Source organism: Agelaius tricolor, unplaced genomic scaffold, assembly GCF_023055355.1.
Source record: "Agelaius tricolor isolate 1412-34295 unplaced genomic scaffold, bAgeTri1.0.p SCAF_70, whole genome shotgun sequence".
Lineage (NCBI taxonomy): Eukaryota > Metazoa > Chordata > Aves > Passeriformes > Icteridae > Agelaius > Agelaius tricolor.
Genome location: NW_027269330.1, coordinates 860,291 through 879,711, shown reverse-complemented (window position 1 = coordinate 879,711; position 19,421 = coordinate 860,291). Strand labels below are relative to the sequence as shown.

Sequence of the window (19,421 nt, the reverse complement as noted above, 5' to 3'; positions counted from 1 at the left end):
CCTCCCTTGCGGAGCTGTCTCCAGATCCTTCCCCCTTTACCCTCCAGCAGTTCAGGAGAACGTCTGGCGAGGCACATCCTTCGTCCCAGAGTTTCTAACAATTCCTGATCTCTCCCCTTCACCCGGGGCTGCTCCCGCCGTGCCGAGGCGGTGCCGGGCAGGGGAGGCTGGCCCGGCCCCGCCGTGACCTGGAAGGGAAGCGGCGTCAGCGGCATCAACTTCCCGGGGCCGCGGGGGGACGGGCGGGGCCGGCATGGAGCGGGCGGGCGGCAGGTACGGGGGGTACCGGGACTGGTACCGGGGGTACCGGGGGTACCGGGACTGGTACCGGGGGTACCGGGGCTGGGCAGGTACCAGGGCTGGGCGGGCCGGGGATTGGGGTGGGCTGAGGTTGGATTCGGGTGGGTTCGGGGTGAGTTCTGGATTTGCGTAGTTTGGGTAGGTTCGGGGTGGATTTGGGGTGCTTTAGGTGGATTTGAGATGGTTTGGGGTGGGTTTGGGTGGGTTCGGGTGGATTTGGGATAGATTTGGGGTGGTTCAGGTGGATTTGGGGTGGTCTGGGTGGGTTCACTTGGATTTGGGGTGGTTTGGGTGCATTTGGGTGCGTTGGAGTGGGTTCAGGTGGACTCGGGGTGCATTGGCGTGTTCTGGGTGGATTTGGGGCATTTTGGGTGAAATTCGGGTGGTTTGGGTGAGTTCTGGTGTATTCAGAGTGGATTTAGAGTATTCTGGGTGGATTTGGGGCGTTTTGGGTGGATTTGGGGTGGGTCCCTTTGTGCTGCTCCCTCTGAGTCACTCCTGCTGTCCCCATGACAGCTCCATCTTGTTCCAGTTTCCAGTGCTTTGCGTTGGGTTTTGTGTTTATTTGTGGGTTTTGTTTGTTTTGGTTTTTTTTCCAAACTTGCTCTCTTGCAACATCTCCTGGTGGTTGAAAAGCTGCTTTGTTTAGCTCTGGTTTGGGTTTTTTGCTGCTGTCCTGTTCAGAAACAGCCAGAGCTTGGACATGTGTGTTGTGGCAGTGGGAGCTGGGCCATACCTGGGCCCTGCCTGGGAATTTCCAGCTGGTTTGAAGCACAGGCTCTCCCTCATTCCAAACATTGTTCCAGCTGTATCCATCTTGCATTTCAGCCTTCAAATTAAACTCTTAGATCCTCTGTGGGAGAAGTTGTAATTGCTGAAGGGGAACAGAGCTGTGTTGGGGTGGCACAGCCTTGCCGGGGGAGTTTCTCCTCAGAAACTTCAGTTCTGCCATCCCTGAGTTTCCTCTCCTGTTTTTGCTCCTGCCCTGGCTCCCAGGCTGTAGCTGATGCCCAGGCCCCCCTGGCACGATGCCGTCGAGGACCAATCTCTCTGCTGGGATCCCCAGTAGCAAAGTCAAATATTCCAAACTCTCCAGCACCGATGATGGATACATTGACCTGCAGGTAAAACTGGGGAAGGGAGCTGTGAGACCACAGCCTGGCTTTGCACAGGCAGCTGCTTCTCGTGTCCCTGTGCAGCTCAGAGAGGGCCAAAGCCAGGAGGGCTAACCCTAACCCTGAATCTAACCCTAAATCAAACCCTAAATCTAACCCTGAATCTAACCCTAATCCTGGGCCCTTCCCCTCTGGGAAGCCTAAAGAGCCTTCCTGGGAACAAGGCTGGGAGCAGGGCCTGGCCCAGCAGGGTCTCCATGGGCAGAATTCCTCCTGGAGGGCACTTCTGGAGCAGAATTTTGTGCCAGCTGTGGGAGGGGAGCCGTGCCGAGTTCAGCTGTTCGATGTTTGGGTTTTTCCATCCAGTTCAAGAAGAGCCCACCCAAAATCCCCTACAAGGCCATCGCGCTGGCTGTGGTGCTCTTCATGATCGGGACCTTCCTCATCATCATCGGAGCCCTGCTGCTGGCAGGGTACATCAGCAAAGGGGTGAGTGCTTCAGACGCTCCTGGCACTGCCCTCAGAGCTGCCCCCAGCCCTCAGGGGACATCAGGGGACAGCAAACAGCCTCGGGTCACACCAGGGCAGGCTTCAACTCCAAATTAGCAAAGGTTTGATGTGGGAAGGCCTGGCAAGAGCTGCAGTGGTGCAGCCCCCATCCCTGGCAGGGTTCAGAACACGAGCATGTGGCACACACATGGGCCAGGGGTGACCCTGGGGCTGCTTGATGACCTTGAAGGTCTCCTCCAGCCTCAAGGGTCCTGTGAGCATGGTCAGTGTAGAACTTCAGAGCCACAGGCACTGAGCAGGGAATGGGTTCCCACCACGGCCCGGCTGGGCTGGGCACCTCCAAGGGGGCTGAGTGTCCCTGGGGAGGTCCCATCCCTGTCCTGCAGAGATCTCAGCCCGTGCAGGGCCAGGAGGAGCTGCCAGACCCCGTGTGGGCACAGCAACACCTCCCCATCTGGCTGGGGCTGATCCAGGGATCTGCTCCTGGGTGCTTCTCTCCTGCTCCCTGTGCTGCGGGCTCGGGCACTTGGCAGCTCAGCTCTGCCTTATCTCTGGCAGCAGAGCAGCCTCTGGGGCTATCAGCAGCACTGCAGGCACAGCTGCCAGCCCTGCTGCACTTCCAGGGGGTCCCTGGTGAAGGATGGGGTCCCTGGAGGGTTCCTGCAGCAAGGATTAAGGGCTCAGCCTGCTGACAGCTGGGATATTTCTGGTGGAAGATGGGTTTTTATTTCTTCACCTTGGGGATGCATCACAGAACCACGGGATGGTTTGGGTTCAAAGAACCTTCCAGATCACCTCATTCTGAGAATTCATTCACACCTCCAGGCAACCTTCCCCCAGAGCAGGCAGGGTGTGAGAGGGAGGAGAGCCCCTCACAGAGATTCCACTGTGGTGCCTTGGGAAGGCTGGGCTAGAGCAGAGTTCCAGAATAAAGCTGGGATTTATTCAAAGCATCTCCTCCATGGATCCATCTTGGGCAGCACAGGAGCCCAGCCAGGGCTGCACCCAAGATGAACCAAAATGGTCCCAAAATGGACCCAAGATGAACCAAAATGGCCACAAAAGGGACAACTGGTCATGAGGTCTGTCACTTTTATAAGTTCTGCTCCATGTGCATATTGGAGTTACTTATCCAATTATAGCTTTAGGTTATGAAGTCCCATCCTTGTTTTTCCTTCTTCATTCCACGTTGTTTCTGCTCTTGGGCCTGAGCTTTGGGTGGTTGTCCTTGGTCCCCAGCTAGAGAAGGAATTGCTTTGTCTCCCTACCCTGTGAGGAGATCTTACAACACTTAACCTAAAGCTCAGAACTGCACACTAAAGCAGCACAGGAGCTGAAAAATACCAAAGTTAGAGCTGAAAATACCAAAGTTAAAGCTGAAAATACCAAAGTTAAAGCTGAAAAATACCAAAGTTAGAGCTGAAAACACCAAAGTTAAGGCTGAAAATACCAAAGTTAGAGCTGAAGAATACCAAAGTTAGAGCTGAAAACACCAAAGTTAAGGCTGAAAACACCAAAGTTAGAGCTGAAAATACCAAAGTTAGAGCTGAAAACACCAAAGTTAAGGCTGAAAACACCAAAGTTAAGGATGAAAACACCAAAGTTAAGGCTGAAAATACCAAAGTTAGAGCTGAAAACACCAAAGTTAAGGCTGAAAATACCAAAGTTAGAGCTGAAGAATACCAAAGTTAGAGCTGAAAACACCAAAGTTAGAGCTGAAGAATACCAAAGTTAGAGCTGAAAACACCAAAGTTAAGGCTGAAAACACCAAAGTTAAAGCTGAAAACACCAAAGTTGGAGCCGAAGGCATCCCCAGCCCTGTGCCCCTGTCCCTGCAGGAGACTGACCGGGCCATCCCCGTGCTGATCATCGGCATCCTGGTGTTCCTGCCCGGCTTCTACCACCTGCGCATCGCCTACTACGCCTCCAAGGGCTACCGGGGCTACTCCTACGACGACATCCCCGACTTCGACGACTGAGCTGCTCATTAACCCCGCCCTAATTAGGCTGCTCGGAGCCGGCAGTTCCCCTGCGTGCCGCCCGGGCACGGCTGCTGCTGCTGCTGCTGCTGCGTGTCCCGGCCTGGAGGCGCTGCAGGTTTTCCAGTTTGGGGGTGGGGGCTGCAGCCCGGAATTGACCAAAAGGAATTGCAAAGAACTTGGGATTTGCGGGATTTTGTTTTTTCCTCCTCTCGGGGTTGCATAATTCCGCTCGCTGGGAAGCTCTTCCTGGGCGAGGCAGTCCTTGCAGTTTTCCAAAAATAGAGCAGCTGGTTTCAGCAGCAGATCCTTGTTTTTTCTCTAAGTGTTTGCTAGAGTTTAATTTAGCTTTCCATGAGATTGTGGTTATTGTTGGGTTACCTTTGCAGCCAGGCCATCATTAAATTCTCCTTTTGCTCTCTGTCCATCAGAAACGCTTCCAAACCACTGTTCCTGGAGTAAATAAAGTCTGATGAGGGGGAAAAGCAGCACTTGCAGGAGGTGATTTCCACACAGTGCATGGGCTCCAGAGCCCCCTGCCAGCCTGGCTCATTTCCCCACAAACTCATTTCCCCAAGCCAGCTTTCCCTGTGCTGCTGTTGGCAAAACCTGCTTGTCCTTCACAGGGACTGCTGTGGAGTCTGCCTGAAGGACTGGAACCCACACTCAAGTGTTTAAATACCAAAACTCTTGGGCTTGACTGCTGTGGGTATTGGAGACACTTGAACTGCAGCTGTGCATCCTTTGGAGTCCTCTGGTCCTTGTGTAGATAATTTGCTGTGCAGACCTGCCCAGGCCAGTGAAGAGAAGTTCTGTGTGCAGTTGGTGCTGACCAAAGCCCCTCTGCATTGCTCAGTGCCATTCAGGGAGCACAGAGCGATGGCTGTGCTGCTGTGAGGGCAGAGCAGGCTGTCTCCTGCTGCCCTGCACAACCAGCAGCAGTGCAGGGGGATGCATTTACCATGAATAAAGTTCTGGATTCTCTGCAACCACAAGTTTGTCCTTCCCGCCTTCACGGGTGTCAGAGTGCACTACAAACTGGGCTTTGGCTGCTCTGGGGTGAGCCCCAGCAGTGTCAGGCTGCACAAGGCACTCCACAGCTGCCCTGAGCCCCAGGTGGGTGGAACATTCCAGAAGGAGGGGGCAGGAGTGACTGGCAGTGCAGAGCAGACCCATGGAGGTGTCCACACCTCAGGGCTGGACAAACACCTTGCTCTGAACTCCTACAATTGCCTTTTTTCCTCCCTCAGTGCTCCAGATTAAACCCAAACCCTGAGATGGTTTTTTAACCCCTCACTTGTCTGCACTCCCCTGAGTGAGTCCCAGCACTCTGAGGAAGAACTGGTGCAATTGTTCCATTCAGGATCTCCCTTTCCATCTCTGGAGGCTCCCTCCCTGCTGCCAGCCCCAGCTGGGGAGGGACAGGGGACAAGGGACACAGGAGGTGCTGGCAGCAGCTGGAATGTGTCAATGACAGCAGGCCCAAACCGTAAGTCAGCCTCTCTTGGGGGACAAGAACCTGCGATTATTTGGGTTTCCTTTAGCAGGGAGGGGACATCACCCAGCCCTAGGACCTCCCTGGCCTCCCAACCATGCAGACACCTCTGGTTTCCCCCTCCCAGCTCAGAGCAGTCCTGCCTTCCCTTCCTGCCTTCTCAACCTGATGAAAATGAAGGATTTTTGCCCTTTTCCCAGGGCTCTGTGCTGAGCCAGCTGTGCTTCCCTGCTCCCACTCCCGTGTCCTGTGTGGAATGTGGATGTGCACGTGCACAGCAGTTCCTCTCCCCTTCCTGAGCACAAAAGCAGCCTGAGGATCTTTAGGAATGCTGGATTTGTCTAAAAATAGTCCAGACAGTCCAGCAAGGCCATGACAGAGCCTCCCCAGAGAGCTGGCTTTGTTCTGTGGTGGAGCCAAGGGTCATGGGCAGGGAAAACTCGATTGTTGATTGGAAATGATTGTTTGCAGTTATTGACCTGCCTGCCTGGCTGCTCTGGGCTCAGGCAGACGTGGTTTGTGCTGATTCAGGATTGTTACCCTGAGGCCTCTCCTGCCCTGCTCTGCTGTGTCTAGGAAGGTGTAAGGAGCTGCTTTTAACTGGAAGTAAGGCAGTTCCTGGGAGCTGTTCCGTGGCCTGCATGGACAGAGCTCTCTCCTGGTAAGAATCAGGAAGTGACATTTCCTTCCTGCACAGTGCACTTGGGCAGGATTCTGAGCCAGGCTGCTCTCCTCACCCCTGGGGCAGCACAGAGGGGCCTCCCTCCCACAGCCACACTGAGCCATGGGATCCCTGCAGAGCCTTTCCTGCAGCTCCAGGGAGGAACAAAACTGGGCTGGATCCTGAGAGGACTTGCAGCTCCTGTGAAACAGCAGGGTTGGCACCGAAGCAAAAATTCTGGGGAGGAATCACTGTTTCATCCTGGGATGTTAAATCAAAGGGCAGCAAATCCACTAGTCACCACTAATTAATTTTGTTTTGAAATATTTACTTGGGCTGAAGTAGTAGCTGCTCTTAAGTCTTTAAAGGATTAGCTGCCTGCTACTCTTTCCTGCCTGCAACCATTTATTTAAGCTGTTGCTGCAAATCATGCTGTTAACCTGCCAGGAGAGGTTTTAACCTTCCTTCTCTTGTCAGTGGGAAATGCCTGCTGCAGATGGCCCTGCTGATGTGACAGAAATTAAACATCCAGTCAGGTCCTCTGGGCTCTTTTCCCAGCTCCTTCAAGGAAAGGCAAGACAGAAAATGCATGTAGTGATAATTGTCTGCATCACAGGGAGCTGGAAAGGCTGAGGAGGGGCTGGGAGGAGTTTAGGGAACATCAGCTGGTGATGCAGGAGCATCAGTGTCTGAGCTAAAGCCTGTGTGGCAAAGGAAATGCTCTGGATCTAGAACAAATCCTCAAGGAAAACTGAGAACTCACCTCAGCAGGGATCATTTCTTACTCTCAGGCAAAGAGTTTAGTGTAAAAGGGAAAGATTCAGGTCCTTTAACATACAAATACTAATTAGCATCACCATACAATTTTCTAGCAGTTTTCATGAATGTGTCATTAGGAGAAGTCTGCCAGCTCCTATAATCCTCATTTTCCTCGTCTTTCAACACTCACAGCCCATAGCACAGCATGACCTCTTCCCTGCTATTTTGGGTGGTTCTTTTCCAGACAAATGCCTTATTTTCTCTGTATTTGATACTGAAGGTCAAGAGAATCCTCTCTGCCTTTTATTGCACAAGAACAGAGGAAGGATTGTAACAGGGCCAGTGCAAATGTGTGCCTAAAAATAAACCAGTGGATGGTCTCCAGCTTCAAACACAAAAAGGGTATTTGTGGAGGTCTCTCTTTGTTGGGTGATCGAGTTTCAGATCACTGAGGAGACAATTCAAAGTTCAGCTCACAAGCAGCTCGTGATGGTTTAATCCTCCCCATGAAACAAAGGCAACTCTTGGACTTGGATCCACCCTGAGGCCCTGGAGCTGGCAGAGGCTCCCTCTGGATGGATCATCCCTGGGCTAGGGCAGGGTCTGGGCTGCTCCCCCGGGCTGCTGCCTCCCACCCTGGCCATGGGGCTGGGGCTGCAGAGGCTCAGGCAGGCCCACAGCCCCTCTGCCACCTCTGCTGGAGACAATTCGAGGGGCCAGAGCTTGCAGAACGCTGCAGTGACACTGCTTGGCAGCAATTAGGAATAGCAGAGAGGTGGCACTTCAGGCAGGGAAGGGGTTAACCAGCTACAGGGCAGTTTTGGGGCAGAGGTTTGAGTTCATTGTTCCAGGCTCTCTGTGGAGTTTTGTCCTTTCATCTCCGATTCTTGGTTCCCATCCCTTCCTGTGTTGTTCCTGCTGGGCCTCTCAGGGCACGGCCTGTGCCCTCACCTGGGAGCAGGAGCACACAGCAGAGCTATAAACAGAGAGCCTGGCCACCTGTGGCAGCCCTGCTGCTCTAACTGCCACCCTGCACTGCCGTGCCAGGCCCTGCTCCAGCTGCCAGGGCAGGCAGGACTGCAGGGAGCCCCCACACTCAGTGCCAGAGCTGGCCCTGCCCTGGAGCTGTGGGCTCAGGTCTCCCTCTGCTTTGCCTGTGTGTGTGTGTGACCATTCCTGGTGTCTGCCCAGTGGGGTTTGGGCACTCAGGTTCAGCTTTGCAGAGGGCTCCTGGTCCCATTCATGCCTCAGCACCCTTTGTTTATTTTGCCCTGTGCAGGGGCTGGCGTGTCTGTGTCCCTCCTGATGTCACCGTGTGCTGCTGCTATGTGCTCACACGAGGGATTACATGAGTCACAGGGTAAAAGTGACCCAAGCCCTCCACCCTTGCTCTCTGAGGCACGATTTGCAGTGGGTGAAAGCAGGGACTGAGTCTGCTCTCACTCACAGGGATGAGTAAGCAGCACCAGGCGCTGCTGCCCGTGCTGTGCAAAGGACCTCTTTTATTCTGTGCTATAAAATTCCTCTAATGGACTTCAGAATGATTTAGTGCACCATGTTTTGGAAGCAGTTTAAGTGGGAATGAGCTGCTCTGGTCCTGCCTATCCAGATCTGCCCCCAGCAGCTGCTCTTTATTCCCAGAGCTTTGAGCAGCCCCACGTGAACGTGACACAAGGTGACAAATCCCAGCTCGTCTCCCCCTTGGAGACCATCCCTGCAGATCCCTCAGGGCTGATCTGATGGGGAGAAGATGCAATGGAACAGAACTCCAGGGTGAGTGTGCCCAGGAGAGCAAAACCACGGGGAGCCAGGAGCCCCGGGCTCCTGCCGTGCCTCTGAGCCAGATGTGGCTCCAGAGACTCAGCATCTGGACAAGGAGAGAGCCCTGCAGGAGAGCAGAGCAGGCAGACAAACACTGGCTGCTCTCCTGCCAGGACTGCAGGGCTCATCTCAGGAGCTTTTGGGAAGCAGCCTGGGGATGAACTCGGAGAGGTGACTCAGCCCATCTCCTCCTCCTCCTCCTGTCAAACACGGGCACTGCCCTGACTCAGCAAGTGAAATCTCATTTCTTGGTACAGCCCTGAGGTACCAGCCACAACAGCAGCAAGAAAATTGCCTTCTGCAGAGCACAGGCTGTCCAGCTGAGTTAGCATCACTGGGAGCACTCTGGAGCACTCTGGATTCCTGACAGCTTGGGATGAACGTCCCGTGGGAGAAGAAGAGGACCTGGGATGGGTTGTTTGCACTCTCCTGGTTGTTTCTATCTCCTGGTTGTTTCTATCTCCTGGTTGTTTGTACTCTCCTGGTTGTTTCTATCTCCTGGCTGTTTGTACTCTCCTGGTTGTTTCTATCTCCTGGTTGTTTGTACTCTCCTGGTTGTTTGTATCTCCTGGTTGTTTCTATCTCCTGGTTGTTTGCACTCTCCTGGTTGTTTCTATCTCCTGGTTGTTTGCATCTCCTGGTTGTTTCTATCTCCTGGTTGTTTGCACTCTCCTGGTTGTTTCTATCTCCTGGTTGTTTGCACTCTCCTGGTTGTTTGCACTCTCCTGGTTGTTTGCATCTCCTGGTTGTTTCTATCTCCTGGTTGTTTCTATCTCCTGGTTGTTTCTATCTCCTGGTTGTTTGCACTCTCCTGGTTGTTTGCACTCTCCTGGTTGTTTCTATCTCCTGGTTGTTTGCACTCTCCTGGTTGTTTCTATCTCCTGGTTGTTTGCATCTCCTGGTTGTTTCTATCTCCTGGTTGTTTGCACTCTCCTGGTTGTTTCTATCTCCTGGTTGTTTGCACTCTCCTGGTTGTTTGCATCTCCTGGTTGTTTCTATCTCCTGGTTGTTTCTATCTCCTGGTTGTTTCTATCTCCTGGTTGTTTGCACTCTCCTGGTTGTTTGCACTCTCCTGGTTGTTTGCATCTCCTGGTTGTTTGCACTCTCCTGGTTGTTTGCACTCTCCTGGTTGTTTGTACTCTCCTGGTTGTTTGTACTCTCCTGGTTGTTTGCATCTCCTAGTTGTTTGCATCTCCTGGTTGTTTACATCTCCTGGCTCTCACAACCTCCTCTGCACTTCCAAACCATTTTGCAAACCCAAACCCGAAGGAAGGTCCCCTCTCTCCAAAAGCTGCCAGAGGGCAAACCCCCGTGAGAGGAGCAGCAGGGTCCCAGCAGCGCTGCAGCCCCGCCGATCTCCCGCCCTGCTCACCCACTGCTTTATTCAGGACACAATTCAGGCGCTGCTGGCGCTCCCCGCAGGCACAGCAGGGGCTCAGCCGCGTGGGTCGCTGGCTGGAGCCGCCGTCATTTGAGAACTTGGCCCGAGACGCTCGGACCGAAGGCTCTCTTTGCTACCGAGAGCACTCTGCACTAATTAAACTTGGTAACAATTCTCCTGCATTTTGCAGGTGACAAACCGGGGGCTGGGCACGGCTGGCAGGGCCCATCTGGGTTCTGAGAAATAAACTTTTTTTTTTTTTTTTCTGAGAAAGAAACGCGTTGTTTCTGCCTCGATTTCCACCTGACACTGCGGGGAACAGCAAGTCAGGGGTGTCCCCGAGATAATGAAACATCCCTGTGGGTCGGGAGCTCCCCACCAGCTGCTGGAGGTGGCATTTTAACCAAGGGCTGCTCACATTTGCTTTCCTCACCTCAGAGTGAAGCTCAGGGTCTGCCCAGCTGCTCCCTCAGTTACTATTCCATATTCCAGAGGGAAAAGCAAAGGCAAAAACCCCCCACTGTTGGTTGTTCATTTTTTGGGGATTATTTGTGGGAGTGTCCACTCACCTCCTAGGCCGCTGTTGAAATAGCAGGGGTTTCATTTTTATTTTGTGTAATCCTGTGGAAGATATTCCTGTTATCCACAAACAGGAGTGCTGGGTTCTTCTTCATTGCTGGACTCCATCTGTGGGATTCACACAGAATGTTATTCATCTAATGCAAGAGGAAATTTAAGAGGAGAAAGGACTGAAAAAGGCTTTACAGGGTTTGAGCCCATAGTTCTGGGGGGTCTAGCTGTGTCAAATTCAATTCCTGGAGCACTAAATCCAGCTTCATCATCCTGCCCTGGCTTGTCCTTGGGATTATCAGGACCCTGAGGTCTTTATCTGTTACATTTCCATCTGACTGATGTGTTTTCTCTGGCTGTACTTCCCTCTGCCACCTTTCCCCCGGGGAGGGCAGCTTGGAAAACTGTAACACCCCAAAATAAAACAGAGCTGAGTCCCTGTCCCTGATCCCGAGCACGGGGGGACACTGAGCACGCACAAACTCCTGTCAACAGCACAGCCTCCATCGATGTGACATCACTAAAATGTCACCTCCCCACCCTGCCTAACAAAGGCTTTTAAGGTTTAAAAGCTGCACTGAAGTCTGTGCCTACATTTGGGATAAGGCCAGGTATTGAATAATGCCCAGGATCAATACCCACAATCAAGCACTGTGCCTCAGCCCTGCCCTCTGCAGTTCTCCATATGCCTCACTGCAAAAACCTTTTAGAAGCTTAACCAGGAGAGTGTTGCAGTGAACGTGGGGAAAAAAAAAAATGGGAGGATAAGCACAAATGCTCCAGAGGCCTGGCAGGGTCTCTGGTCTTAAAGTAAGCTCCTGGTTTTAATGGGATCAGATGAAACCCTCTTGGTGGAGGGGGGACAGCTGGTGAACAAACACCCCCAGCGTTCCTGCTGCCAAACACTGCACAGACAGCAGCGCTGGAAAAAGGACCCAAAGGATCAACAGAGAGCTGCAGGTCTGGGTGAAACAGGGTCCACTTGGGGAGCACTTTGCCATCGACTCGGGGCTGCACCTCGATTAAACAGCAGCAGGGCTGGGGAGAGAGCCCAGCACGGGTCAGTGTCTCCTCAAGGACAGCCAGGGCCAGGAGGAAGGGCAGGAATCAGCTGAGGGGCTCGGCCCTGGCTGCCCACAACAGCCCTGAGCAAGGGAAGGAGCCACGAGCTGACGTGTCTGAGAACTGCACGTTCTGGGAAGGGCAGGACACAAATCAGAGCGAGTTAACGCTGGCAGAGGCCATTAGGGATGTCAGATGTTGCCGAGAGGGACGTGAGAGAGGCACAGTCCAGAGCTGGCTACCAGAGCTGCAGACGTCAGCAGAGCCTGAAAACACCCAGCTCTGTGGGCTGGGAGGGGGGTTTGCCACATTTGTGCCACATTTTTGCCACATTTGTGCCACATTGGTCCTGGCCCCCACCAGAAAACTGTAAATCTCAGAAAAATGGTGTTTGCAGATGTGGTAGAGGTCCCTCATCTTTTAGGGGACGCAGCTTAGTCTCCTCTGCTGTAACAGGGGAGATTTAGGTTGGCCATCAGGAGGAATTTCTTCACAGAAAGGGTGATTAGACATTGGAATGGGCTGACCCTGGAGGTGTTTAAGGAATGTGGCACTCAGTGCTCCAGTCTCCTTGGGATGGTGATGCTTTGGCACAGGCTGAGCTTGACCTCAGAGGTCTTTTCCCACCTAAATGATTCCATGATTCTTTTACTCCTCCCTAAACTCACTCTCCAATTGTAAAAGTTGGAGTTTTCCTAAAAGATAATAATTAAAAATAAACAAAATTCCAAAAAGAAACCACAAAGCAAAGCCCCAAGAGGGCCAGGGCTGGGGGCACCTAATGAGCATATTTTCCTAGGGGCTGGAGAGGGATCCCTAGGTGAGGGGCCTAAGAGGCTTTGTTTGGGGATCTGATCGATATCCATCGATATCCATCAATATCCATCGATATCCATCGATATCCATCGATATCCATCGATATCCATCGATATCCATCGATATCTGCAGGGAGGTGTTGGAGATGGAGCAGGCTCTGCTCCCTGGGGCCCAGCAGTGGGACGAGAGGCAATGGGCAGAAACTGAGGCAGGGAATGTTTTACCTGGACCCGAGGAAGAACTTTGCTGTGCCAGTGACCAAGCACTGATTCCTAGAACCGGAATAACAGAGTTACACAATCTCTGATTTGGAAGGGACCCACTGATCCAACTCTCAGCCTTGCCCAGCACATCCCGACAATCCCACCATGCTCCTGAGTCTTGTCCCATCCCTCCTGGAACTCTGCCATCCCTGAGGCCATGACCATTCCCTGGGGAGTCTGTTCAGTGCCCCACTGCCCAGACAGGCTGTGGAATGTCCCTCACCAGTGATATTCCAAACCCGTCTGGACACAATCCTGTGCCATGTGCTCTGGGATGCTCCTTCCTGAGCAGAGGCTGGACCAGACACCCCACTGCAGTTCCTTCAAACCCGCCCCATTCCGTGACTCTGCATTTGTGTCCTTCACGCATAAACCCTTCACACATCTCTGCAGCTGGAGCCTTCTCACCCTCAGGGAACACGCGGCTGTTTCCCCCCGTCGAGCAGCGGGCCCGCCATGGCGGCCGAGCCCTGAGGGAGCGGGGCCGGGGCCGCGCCATCTTGTCGGGGGCGGAGGAAGCGCCCGTCCCGCCCCGTGCTCTGCCTGCCGGGGCCGCCCGGCCCCGCCGCACTCGCCGCGGAGACCGAGCGGAGCGGAGCCGCAGCCCCCAGCGCCATTGCCGCCCTCAGCCCGCCATGGCAGGTGAGCCCGTCCTCCCGCTGCCGCCCTGAGGGAGCAGCCCTGAGGGAGCGCTTCCGCGCCGCGCTCTCCCCGCCGCGCTCTGCCCGCCGCGCTCTGCCCGCCGCGCTCTCCCCTCAGCGCTTCCCCGCCGCGTTCTCCCCTCAGCGCTTCCCCGCCGCGCTCTCCCCGCCGCGTTCTCCCCGCCGCGCTCTCCCCTCAGCGTTCCTCCCTCAGCGCTTTCCGCCCCTCACCTCCCGCCCGCTGTCAGCTCCGTGCCGGCCCCGCATCCCCGCCGCTCGCCCTTCGCTGCCGCGGGCCGGAGGGTTCGCGGCTCCCCGCAGCCTCCACCATGTTCACCGGCCACGCTTCACCTTGGCCGCAGCGCCGTCCGCACCTCTGCGCTCCTCCTCTCCCTTTCATTTCGCGTTTGCGGGTTAAATAAATAAATAAATATATAAATAAAAGCCTTTCCCGTGCTCCGCGCCGGCGTGTGCTGGCTCGGCAGCGTCTCCAGGGGATGGGGAAGGGGCGCGGGGGATGCTCGGGGTGGCACCTGCGGCGGGGCCACCTGCCCGGCCGGCAGCGCCGCTCGGGCATCCATCCCGGGGTGGGGTCTTCTTCTCTCTGTGCCGCTGAGGTCATTATTTTTTTTTTTAATTTTTTTTTCCCTTTAATCGGAGACAAAATGGGTGGCAGAGCCGTAAGCTTGCGGATGGGATGGAGAAATGCAGGTTAATTCTCCCCTGGTCCTGAAGGGGTGGCCTCGCTCTTCCTTGATCCTGTTCTCGTGATATGCGTTAAAGCTTTTTTTCCTCCTCTTTTAAGAAAATATTTATTTGCCTTTTTATTTTTCAGTGCACATCGAGGCAGGAAATATTTAAATTTTCTGGTTTTAACTTGCAAGCTCCGTTCGATATCGTGTGTGGTTTTCTTTTGTTTTAAGGTACATTTGGGTAGGAAGAAGTGATGTAGGTAGTGCAGGAAAACGCCTGAACAAAGCTTCTTGCAAGCCTTTTAGGGTTCCTAGAATAAGGACTGAACGCTACCATGCATTCCTGTTATTGGTGGCTTTAACCTTTTTTTCCATAAAAGCTGGGAATGAGGCAGAGGCTTTACAGTTCTATTCCCATCCCTTCATTTTGGAGCCGTCGTTGTCATTTTGTCCGCAGGGGAGAGCATCCCTTGAGGCACTTCGGGGCTCTCCTGGCCAGGTGAGTGCGGGCTGGGCTGACCCCAAAGGCAGCAGCAGAGCCGGTGGAAGGAAGGTTCTGGCAGGGAAGGAAATCCCCCGAGGTGTTGAGGAGAAGGTAAAGACCTGGCCTGTTCATTTTTTCCGCCTTGTCATTTCCCACGCGCAGCTGACTCTTGGTGTGAGTTCAGTGCCAGGTAAATGCCAGGCCCCCTGTTGCTGATGAGCTTTAATTCTCAATAAAAACACCAAATGCTCTGTATTCATAGGGAGCATAATATGTCTGTGTGTCCTCACTGCAGTGTAGCACTGCCAGGCTTGAGCAGGCTTTAAATTACCCGGTTTAAGCTTGAAAAAAGAACTGGTTTGGGTAGTGTTTTTCCTGGCAGGTGGAGTTTGGTGCAGGCTCGAAGTGGAGAAGCAGAACAAATGCTGGAGTGCTGAGCAGCTGATGGGCTGCACGGTGCCAGAGGCAGGCTTAACTGCACGCCTTGTCTGCCAGGTGATCTCAGTGTAGATAAAGGATTATTGCAGCAAGGAGCTCAGGTTAGCAAAGTGGAAAATAATCTGGAGATGTGTGGAACAATTGGATTTAGTTGATGAGCTCTTGTACCCCTACTCCTAGCTCCCAGTCCTGATCCAGATACCTTGAAATTAGAGCAGTGTTAACGTGGAGATGCACTGAAACGAATTTAACATTGGGCTAGCAAGGAGGTTAAACAGACCCTGAGATTTTTATCATGGATTTAAACAAGCCTTTGGTTTAGTCGGGATGTAAAGAGGACCTGAAAATGTCGTGTCAGAGCCCTGGGGACAAGAGGAGATCACGCTGGGCTTCTTAGGGGTGGGTGGTGCTCCTGCTGAGGCTTAACAGGCTGAAATCAAATGGTTTAAAATCCATCCCAGTGTGGTACTGGGCTGTAAGCCCTGCCCTGAGCCAGGCTTAGCTTTGCTGAGCTCTCTGGAAGCGCACAGCTCTCAGCAGATGGAAGGAGCAGGATGAGGATCAGGTTCTCAGAGCACGGGCCTGTTGCTTCTTCAGCATTTTCAGCATGGAAATAAATGAAAGGGTTTGGAGGAGAAGCAGCTCCTCGGCCACTGGCAGGATTTGATGGGTGTTTCCTTGGGTGACAGCTCCCATCCCTCAGCCCCTGGCAGTGTCCCCTAGGTGCCCACAAAAGCCTTGTGTTCCTATGGCAGCCAGAGCTGTTCAGGGAATTTTCGTGCTCTTTGGCCTCCCTGAGCCCAGGCAGACCTGAGTGTACCTCCCTAAGTCCATACTGGGTGGTGTGTGGGGGGATTTAAACCTTGCTGGTATGAGAATTTCTGGCTCCAGGTCGTCTAACAGGGAGTTGAATTCCAGTGGAGAAATAGGAATAATTTCTTTGTTGGTATTACTTAGTTGGAGACTTCTTCAGTGGAAGCTTGAGATAATGGCAGTGTTGGAGGATTGTTTTTTTTCCTGACAGAAAACTTTGATTGGGAATTTCCCCCACACTGTAAAAAATGCTGCATTTGTATGCAGCTCCTATTTCCGATGCTTTTAAAAAATTAAACCGAATTTTTAATCTTTGATTCTGTCCCTGTGTTTGGGGGTTTATTTCTTCCTGGTGTAGCCGAACGTGGCAATTTCCTCAGCATGCAGGGGTGTCCTGAGGGGCTGTGCCGTGGCTTTGCTGTGCTGTGGAAGTTGATTGCACACCATTGAAAGGAAGATGGGTGACACTGCAGGCATTGTCGGTACGGATTCCTGCAGAAGTGGCTGCTAAGCTGCTCTCAGGACTGGTCTGAACTGCTGGGATTGCACCTGAGGGCAGGGGAAGGCAGCTGGCACCTCCTGGGAGCTGCTCCCACCACCAGCTGGTGCCACTGGAAGGTGACAGAATGCTGGAATGGTTTGGGTGGGAAGGGACCTCAGAGCCCGCCCAGTGCTATGGGCAGGGACACCAATTCCACTGTCCCGGGCTGGCCTGGGACTCTGCAGGGCTCCAGGTGCACCCTGTGCCAGGGGCTCATGGCCCTCCCAGGGAAGGATTTCTTCTGGGGAGTTCTTGTTCTGCTCTAGCTGCTCCTGTCAATGTCTCCGTGTGAGCCACGTAAGAAATCTCATGCCCCAGAAGTTTCTGTTTGGGCCGTTTCTTCAATAGATTTATTTTGCTTGCAAACACTACTTTATGTGTTTATCCTTACAGGAGAAAATGCAGATGGCTGCACACAACCCTTCTACTTCCATTGGAGCTGATGGTTTATATGTTGCTGGAAAATCTATTTATATCAAGGGTTATTTATGAAGCCTCAGTGGTCATGACATGGCCTGACAACAGTTACCATGGGGGTTATTTTACTTAAAAGCTGCAGGAAGACAATATTGACAGACAGGATGAGTAAGAGACGAGCATCCTGATGCAGTGAAGGCAGGAGTAAAATAAATCATTACAGATGAAAGTTCCTGCTGTGTTCTCCAGCCTTCCCGGGGGTGAAGCGTGTTCAGCTTCGTGGGGTGCATGAAATATTTCTGTCACTGCCTGGGAGCACATTTGCTTTATGGGCAAATGTTTTTAGTTGTTATGAGCTGTCTCAGGACAGGGTTTCTTTGATGGCAGGAAAGAAATCTGATGATATTTGGCTGTTTTCAGGTTGTGGGAAGGAAATGTTTACTGCCTGAATGTTTTTCTGCTGGAGATGAATCTACACAGGGATTTCTTGCCATGGTAATTTGGCCCAGAAAGGAGCAGAGCTACTTCCTTGGAAAGGCACTTGGGGTGTTGAGACATCACTGGCACTGGTGGGGAAAGGGAGGAGGAGGGAGAGCTGGACTTGGAGCTCCTGTTGTAATTTCATCCCTTCCACTCGACTTCATCTCAGGGATCGTGTTTTGGGAACATTGGGAATTCCCGACGCGGCTCCCGGCTTTCTCCAGAGAGACCCAGGGACGAGTTTGGGTTTTGTGTCCCCACTGTTGTCACCAGTGAGTCACCCTGGGGGCTCTGACACTTCCCTTGGCTCTGCTGTGGCCCTGGGGCAGGGCTGGGCTTTCAGAGCTCCGGGGTGGCTTTGGGAAGGATGGCTTGGCCCCAGGCTCTTTGGGAAGGATGGCTTGGCCCCAGGCTCTTTGGGAAGGATGGATTGGCACCAGGCTCTTTGGGAAGGATGGCTTGGCCACCAGGCTCTTTGGGAAGGATGGCTTGGCCCCAGGCTCTTTGGGAAGGATGGCTTGGCCACCAGGCTCTTTGGGAAGGATGGCTTGGCCACCAGGCTCTTTGGGAAGGATGGCTTGGCCCCAGGCTCTTTGGGAAGGATGGATTGGCCCCAGGCTCTTTGGGAAGGATGGATTGGCCACCAGGGTCTTTGGGAAGGATGGATTGGCCACCAGGGTCTTTAGGAAGGCTGGATTGGCCCCAGGCTCTTTGGGAAGGATGGATTGGCCACCAGGCTCTTTGGGAAGGATGGATTGGCCACCAGGCTCTTTGGGAAGGATGGATTGGCCCCAGGCTCTTTGGGAAGGATGGATTGGCACCAGGCTCTTTGGGAAGGATGGATTGGCACCAGGCTCTTTGGGAAGGATGGATTGGCCACCAGGCTCTTTGGGAAGGATGGCTTGGCCACCAGGCTGCCTTTGGGAAGGATGGATTGGCCCCAGGCTCTTTGGGAAGGATGGATTGGCACCAGGCTCTTTGGGAAGGATGGATTGGCACCAGGCTCTTTGGGAAGGATGGATTGGCCCCAGGCTCTTTGGGAAGGATGGCTTGGCCACCAGGCTGTCTTTGGGAAGGATGGATTGGCCACCAGCCTCTTTGGGAAGGATGGATTGGCCCCAGGCTCTTTGGGAAGGCTGGACTGGCCACCAGGCTGTGCCCAGGGGCTCCTGGAGCTCCAGGGTTGGGTGTCTCCCTCCTGGGATGAAATTCTCTGTGTTCCCATCCCACCTCTATTTGATTGCTGGGCAATGGCTGGGCTCTAAAACCAGCATTTGAATGAGTTTATAATATTCCTTTTAAAGAGCAGCTTCAAGCGAAAATAAGCTTTATCCTGTTTCACTGAAAGGGAATTTCCAAAGTTTCTTCTCAACACATTCAGGCCACCAGAATATTTAATTATTGCCCCAAAACGTACATTACTAAGCAGTAATAAATGGATGTGTGTTTCTAAGAGTGGCCCAGGCACCTTGGGGGATGGCATGGCTGGATTTTGGAGACTGATCCGTCTCTGTCCTGAGAACCAGGAATGTTTTGACCTTGGATTTGTGTCAGCAAACAAGCTTTGTCTGATAGTTGTATTTTTAGGAGCAGAGGAGTCCAGTTAGTGTGAAGGAACTGAGTTGTCCCACAATACCTGGGAGTATCCGAACTCCCCAAGCTCTGAAAACACCACCTGACCTGGTTTCTGTGTGTTTGGGTTAAAGCTGCAGTGTGCCCTCCCTGATCAAAGGGACTGTTTGGATTTGTCACCCACTTCATGCTCACTGTAGAGTAAAACTGCCGGAAGAATGGGCCTCAGCTGAGCACTGATGCTGTAGGGGGATTGACTCACTATTTGTTGGTTTTGACTGTTGGGAAATGTGACTCACCAAACTGATTTGGAATTTGATTTTGAATGGCTCCGTGTCCTTCAGTTGTTGTCTGGATTTATATTTAAATCAAACTGTTGCAGGGCTCGTTGGCTGAAGCATTTTGGGAATGCGGGGTAGTGGGAAAGAAAGTGAAAAGCGATTTCAGGGGGGCTCTGAAATGCTCTGACATTCCTGGGCATTAACCTCGGGTGTGAACCCAGCACTTTGGGCTCTCAGCGGAGCCACACATTTTAATTGGCTTTACTCCTGTTTAGCGTGGCCGTGAAATGGCAGCCCAGGGCAATAATGTCCATTTTAGTGGTTTGCTGG

At 53.0% G+C, this 19,421-nt stretch overlaps 2 protein-coding genes and 1 long non-coding RNA gene across 34 annotated transcripts in view; 2 read left to right on the top strand and 1 right to left on the bottom strand.

The window, feature by feature from the left end:
- Positions 1–29: 29 nt before the first annotated feature.
- TMEM230 (transmembrane protein 230) lies at positions 30–4,893 on the top strand. The gene is made up of 4 exons (XM_071417595.1): positions 30–273; positions 1,297–1,424; positions 1,782–1,904; positions 3,764–4,893. The coding sequence occupies exons 2-4, from the start codon at positions 1,329–1,331 to the stop codon at positions 3,902–3,904; spliced, it is 360 nt and encodes a 119-aa protein (XP_071273696.1). The 5' UTR covers positions 30–273; positions 1,297–1,328; the 3' UTR covers positions 3,905–4,893.
- On the bottom strand, positions 3,001–14,102 carry LOC139585133 (uncharacterized). Of its 4 annotated transcripts, XR_011676967.1 has the most exons (5): positions 13,907–14,102; positions 13,605–13,766; positions 12,694–12,741; positions 10,591–10,708; positions 3,001–7,770 (listed from the first exon to the last, which is right to left on the bottom strand). It is a non-coding gene; the product is annotated as an uncharacterized lncRNA (long non-coding RNA). The 4 variants fall into 4 exon arrangements; XR_011676965.1 differs by lacking the exon at positions 13,907–14,102 and having other exon boundaries at positions 3,001–7,765; positions 10,587–10,708; positions 13,605–13,894; XR_011676964.1 differs by lacking the exon at positions 13,907–14,102 and having other exon boundaries at positions 13,605–13,894.
- The window catches only part of SLC23A2 (solute carrier family 23 member 2), a 59,337-nt gene continuing 53,164 nt past the window's right edge, over positions 13,249–19,421 (top strand). For all 29 annotated transcript variants that reach the window (XR_011676963.1, XR_011676950.1, XR_011676943.1 and 26 more), the window contains exon 1: positions 13,249–13,374. The gene's annotated coding sequence lies outside the window, so the exon portion shown is untranslated. The remainder of the gene's footprint in view (positions 13,375–19,421) is intronic.

Coding starts and splice junctions, on each gene's coding strand:
- TMEM230 (XM_071417595.1), top strand. CDS start 1,329: ATGCCGTCGAGGACCAATCTCTCTGCTGGGATCCCCAGTAGCAAAGTC. Junction 1,425..1,781: donor ATGGATACATTGACCTGCAG/GTAAAACTGGGG, acceptor TTTTCCATCCAG/TTCAAGAAGAGCCCACCCAA. Junction 1,905..3,763: donor CAGGGTACATCAGCAAAGGG/GTGAGTGCTTCA, acceptor CTGTCCCTGCAG/GAGACTGACCGGGCCATCCC.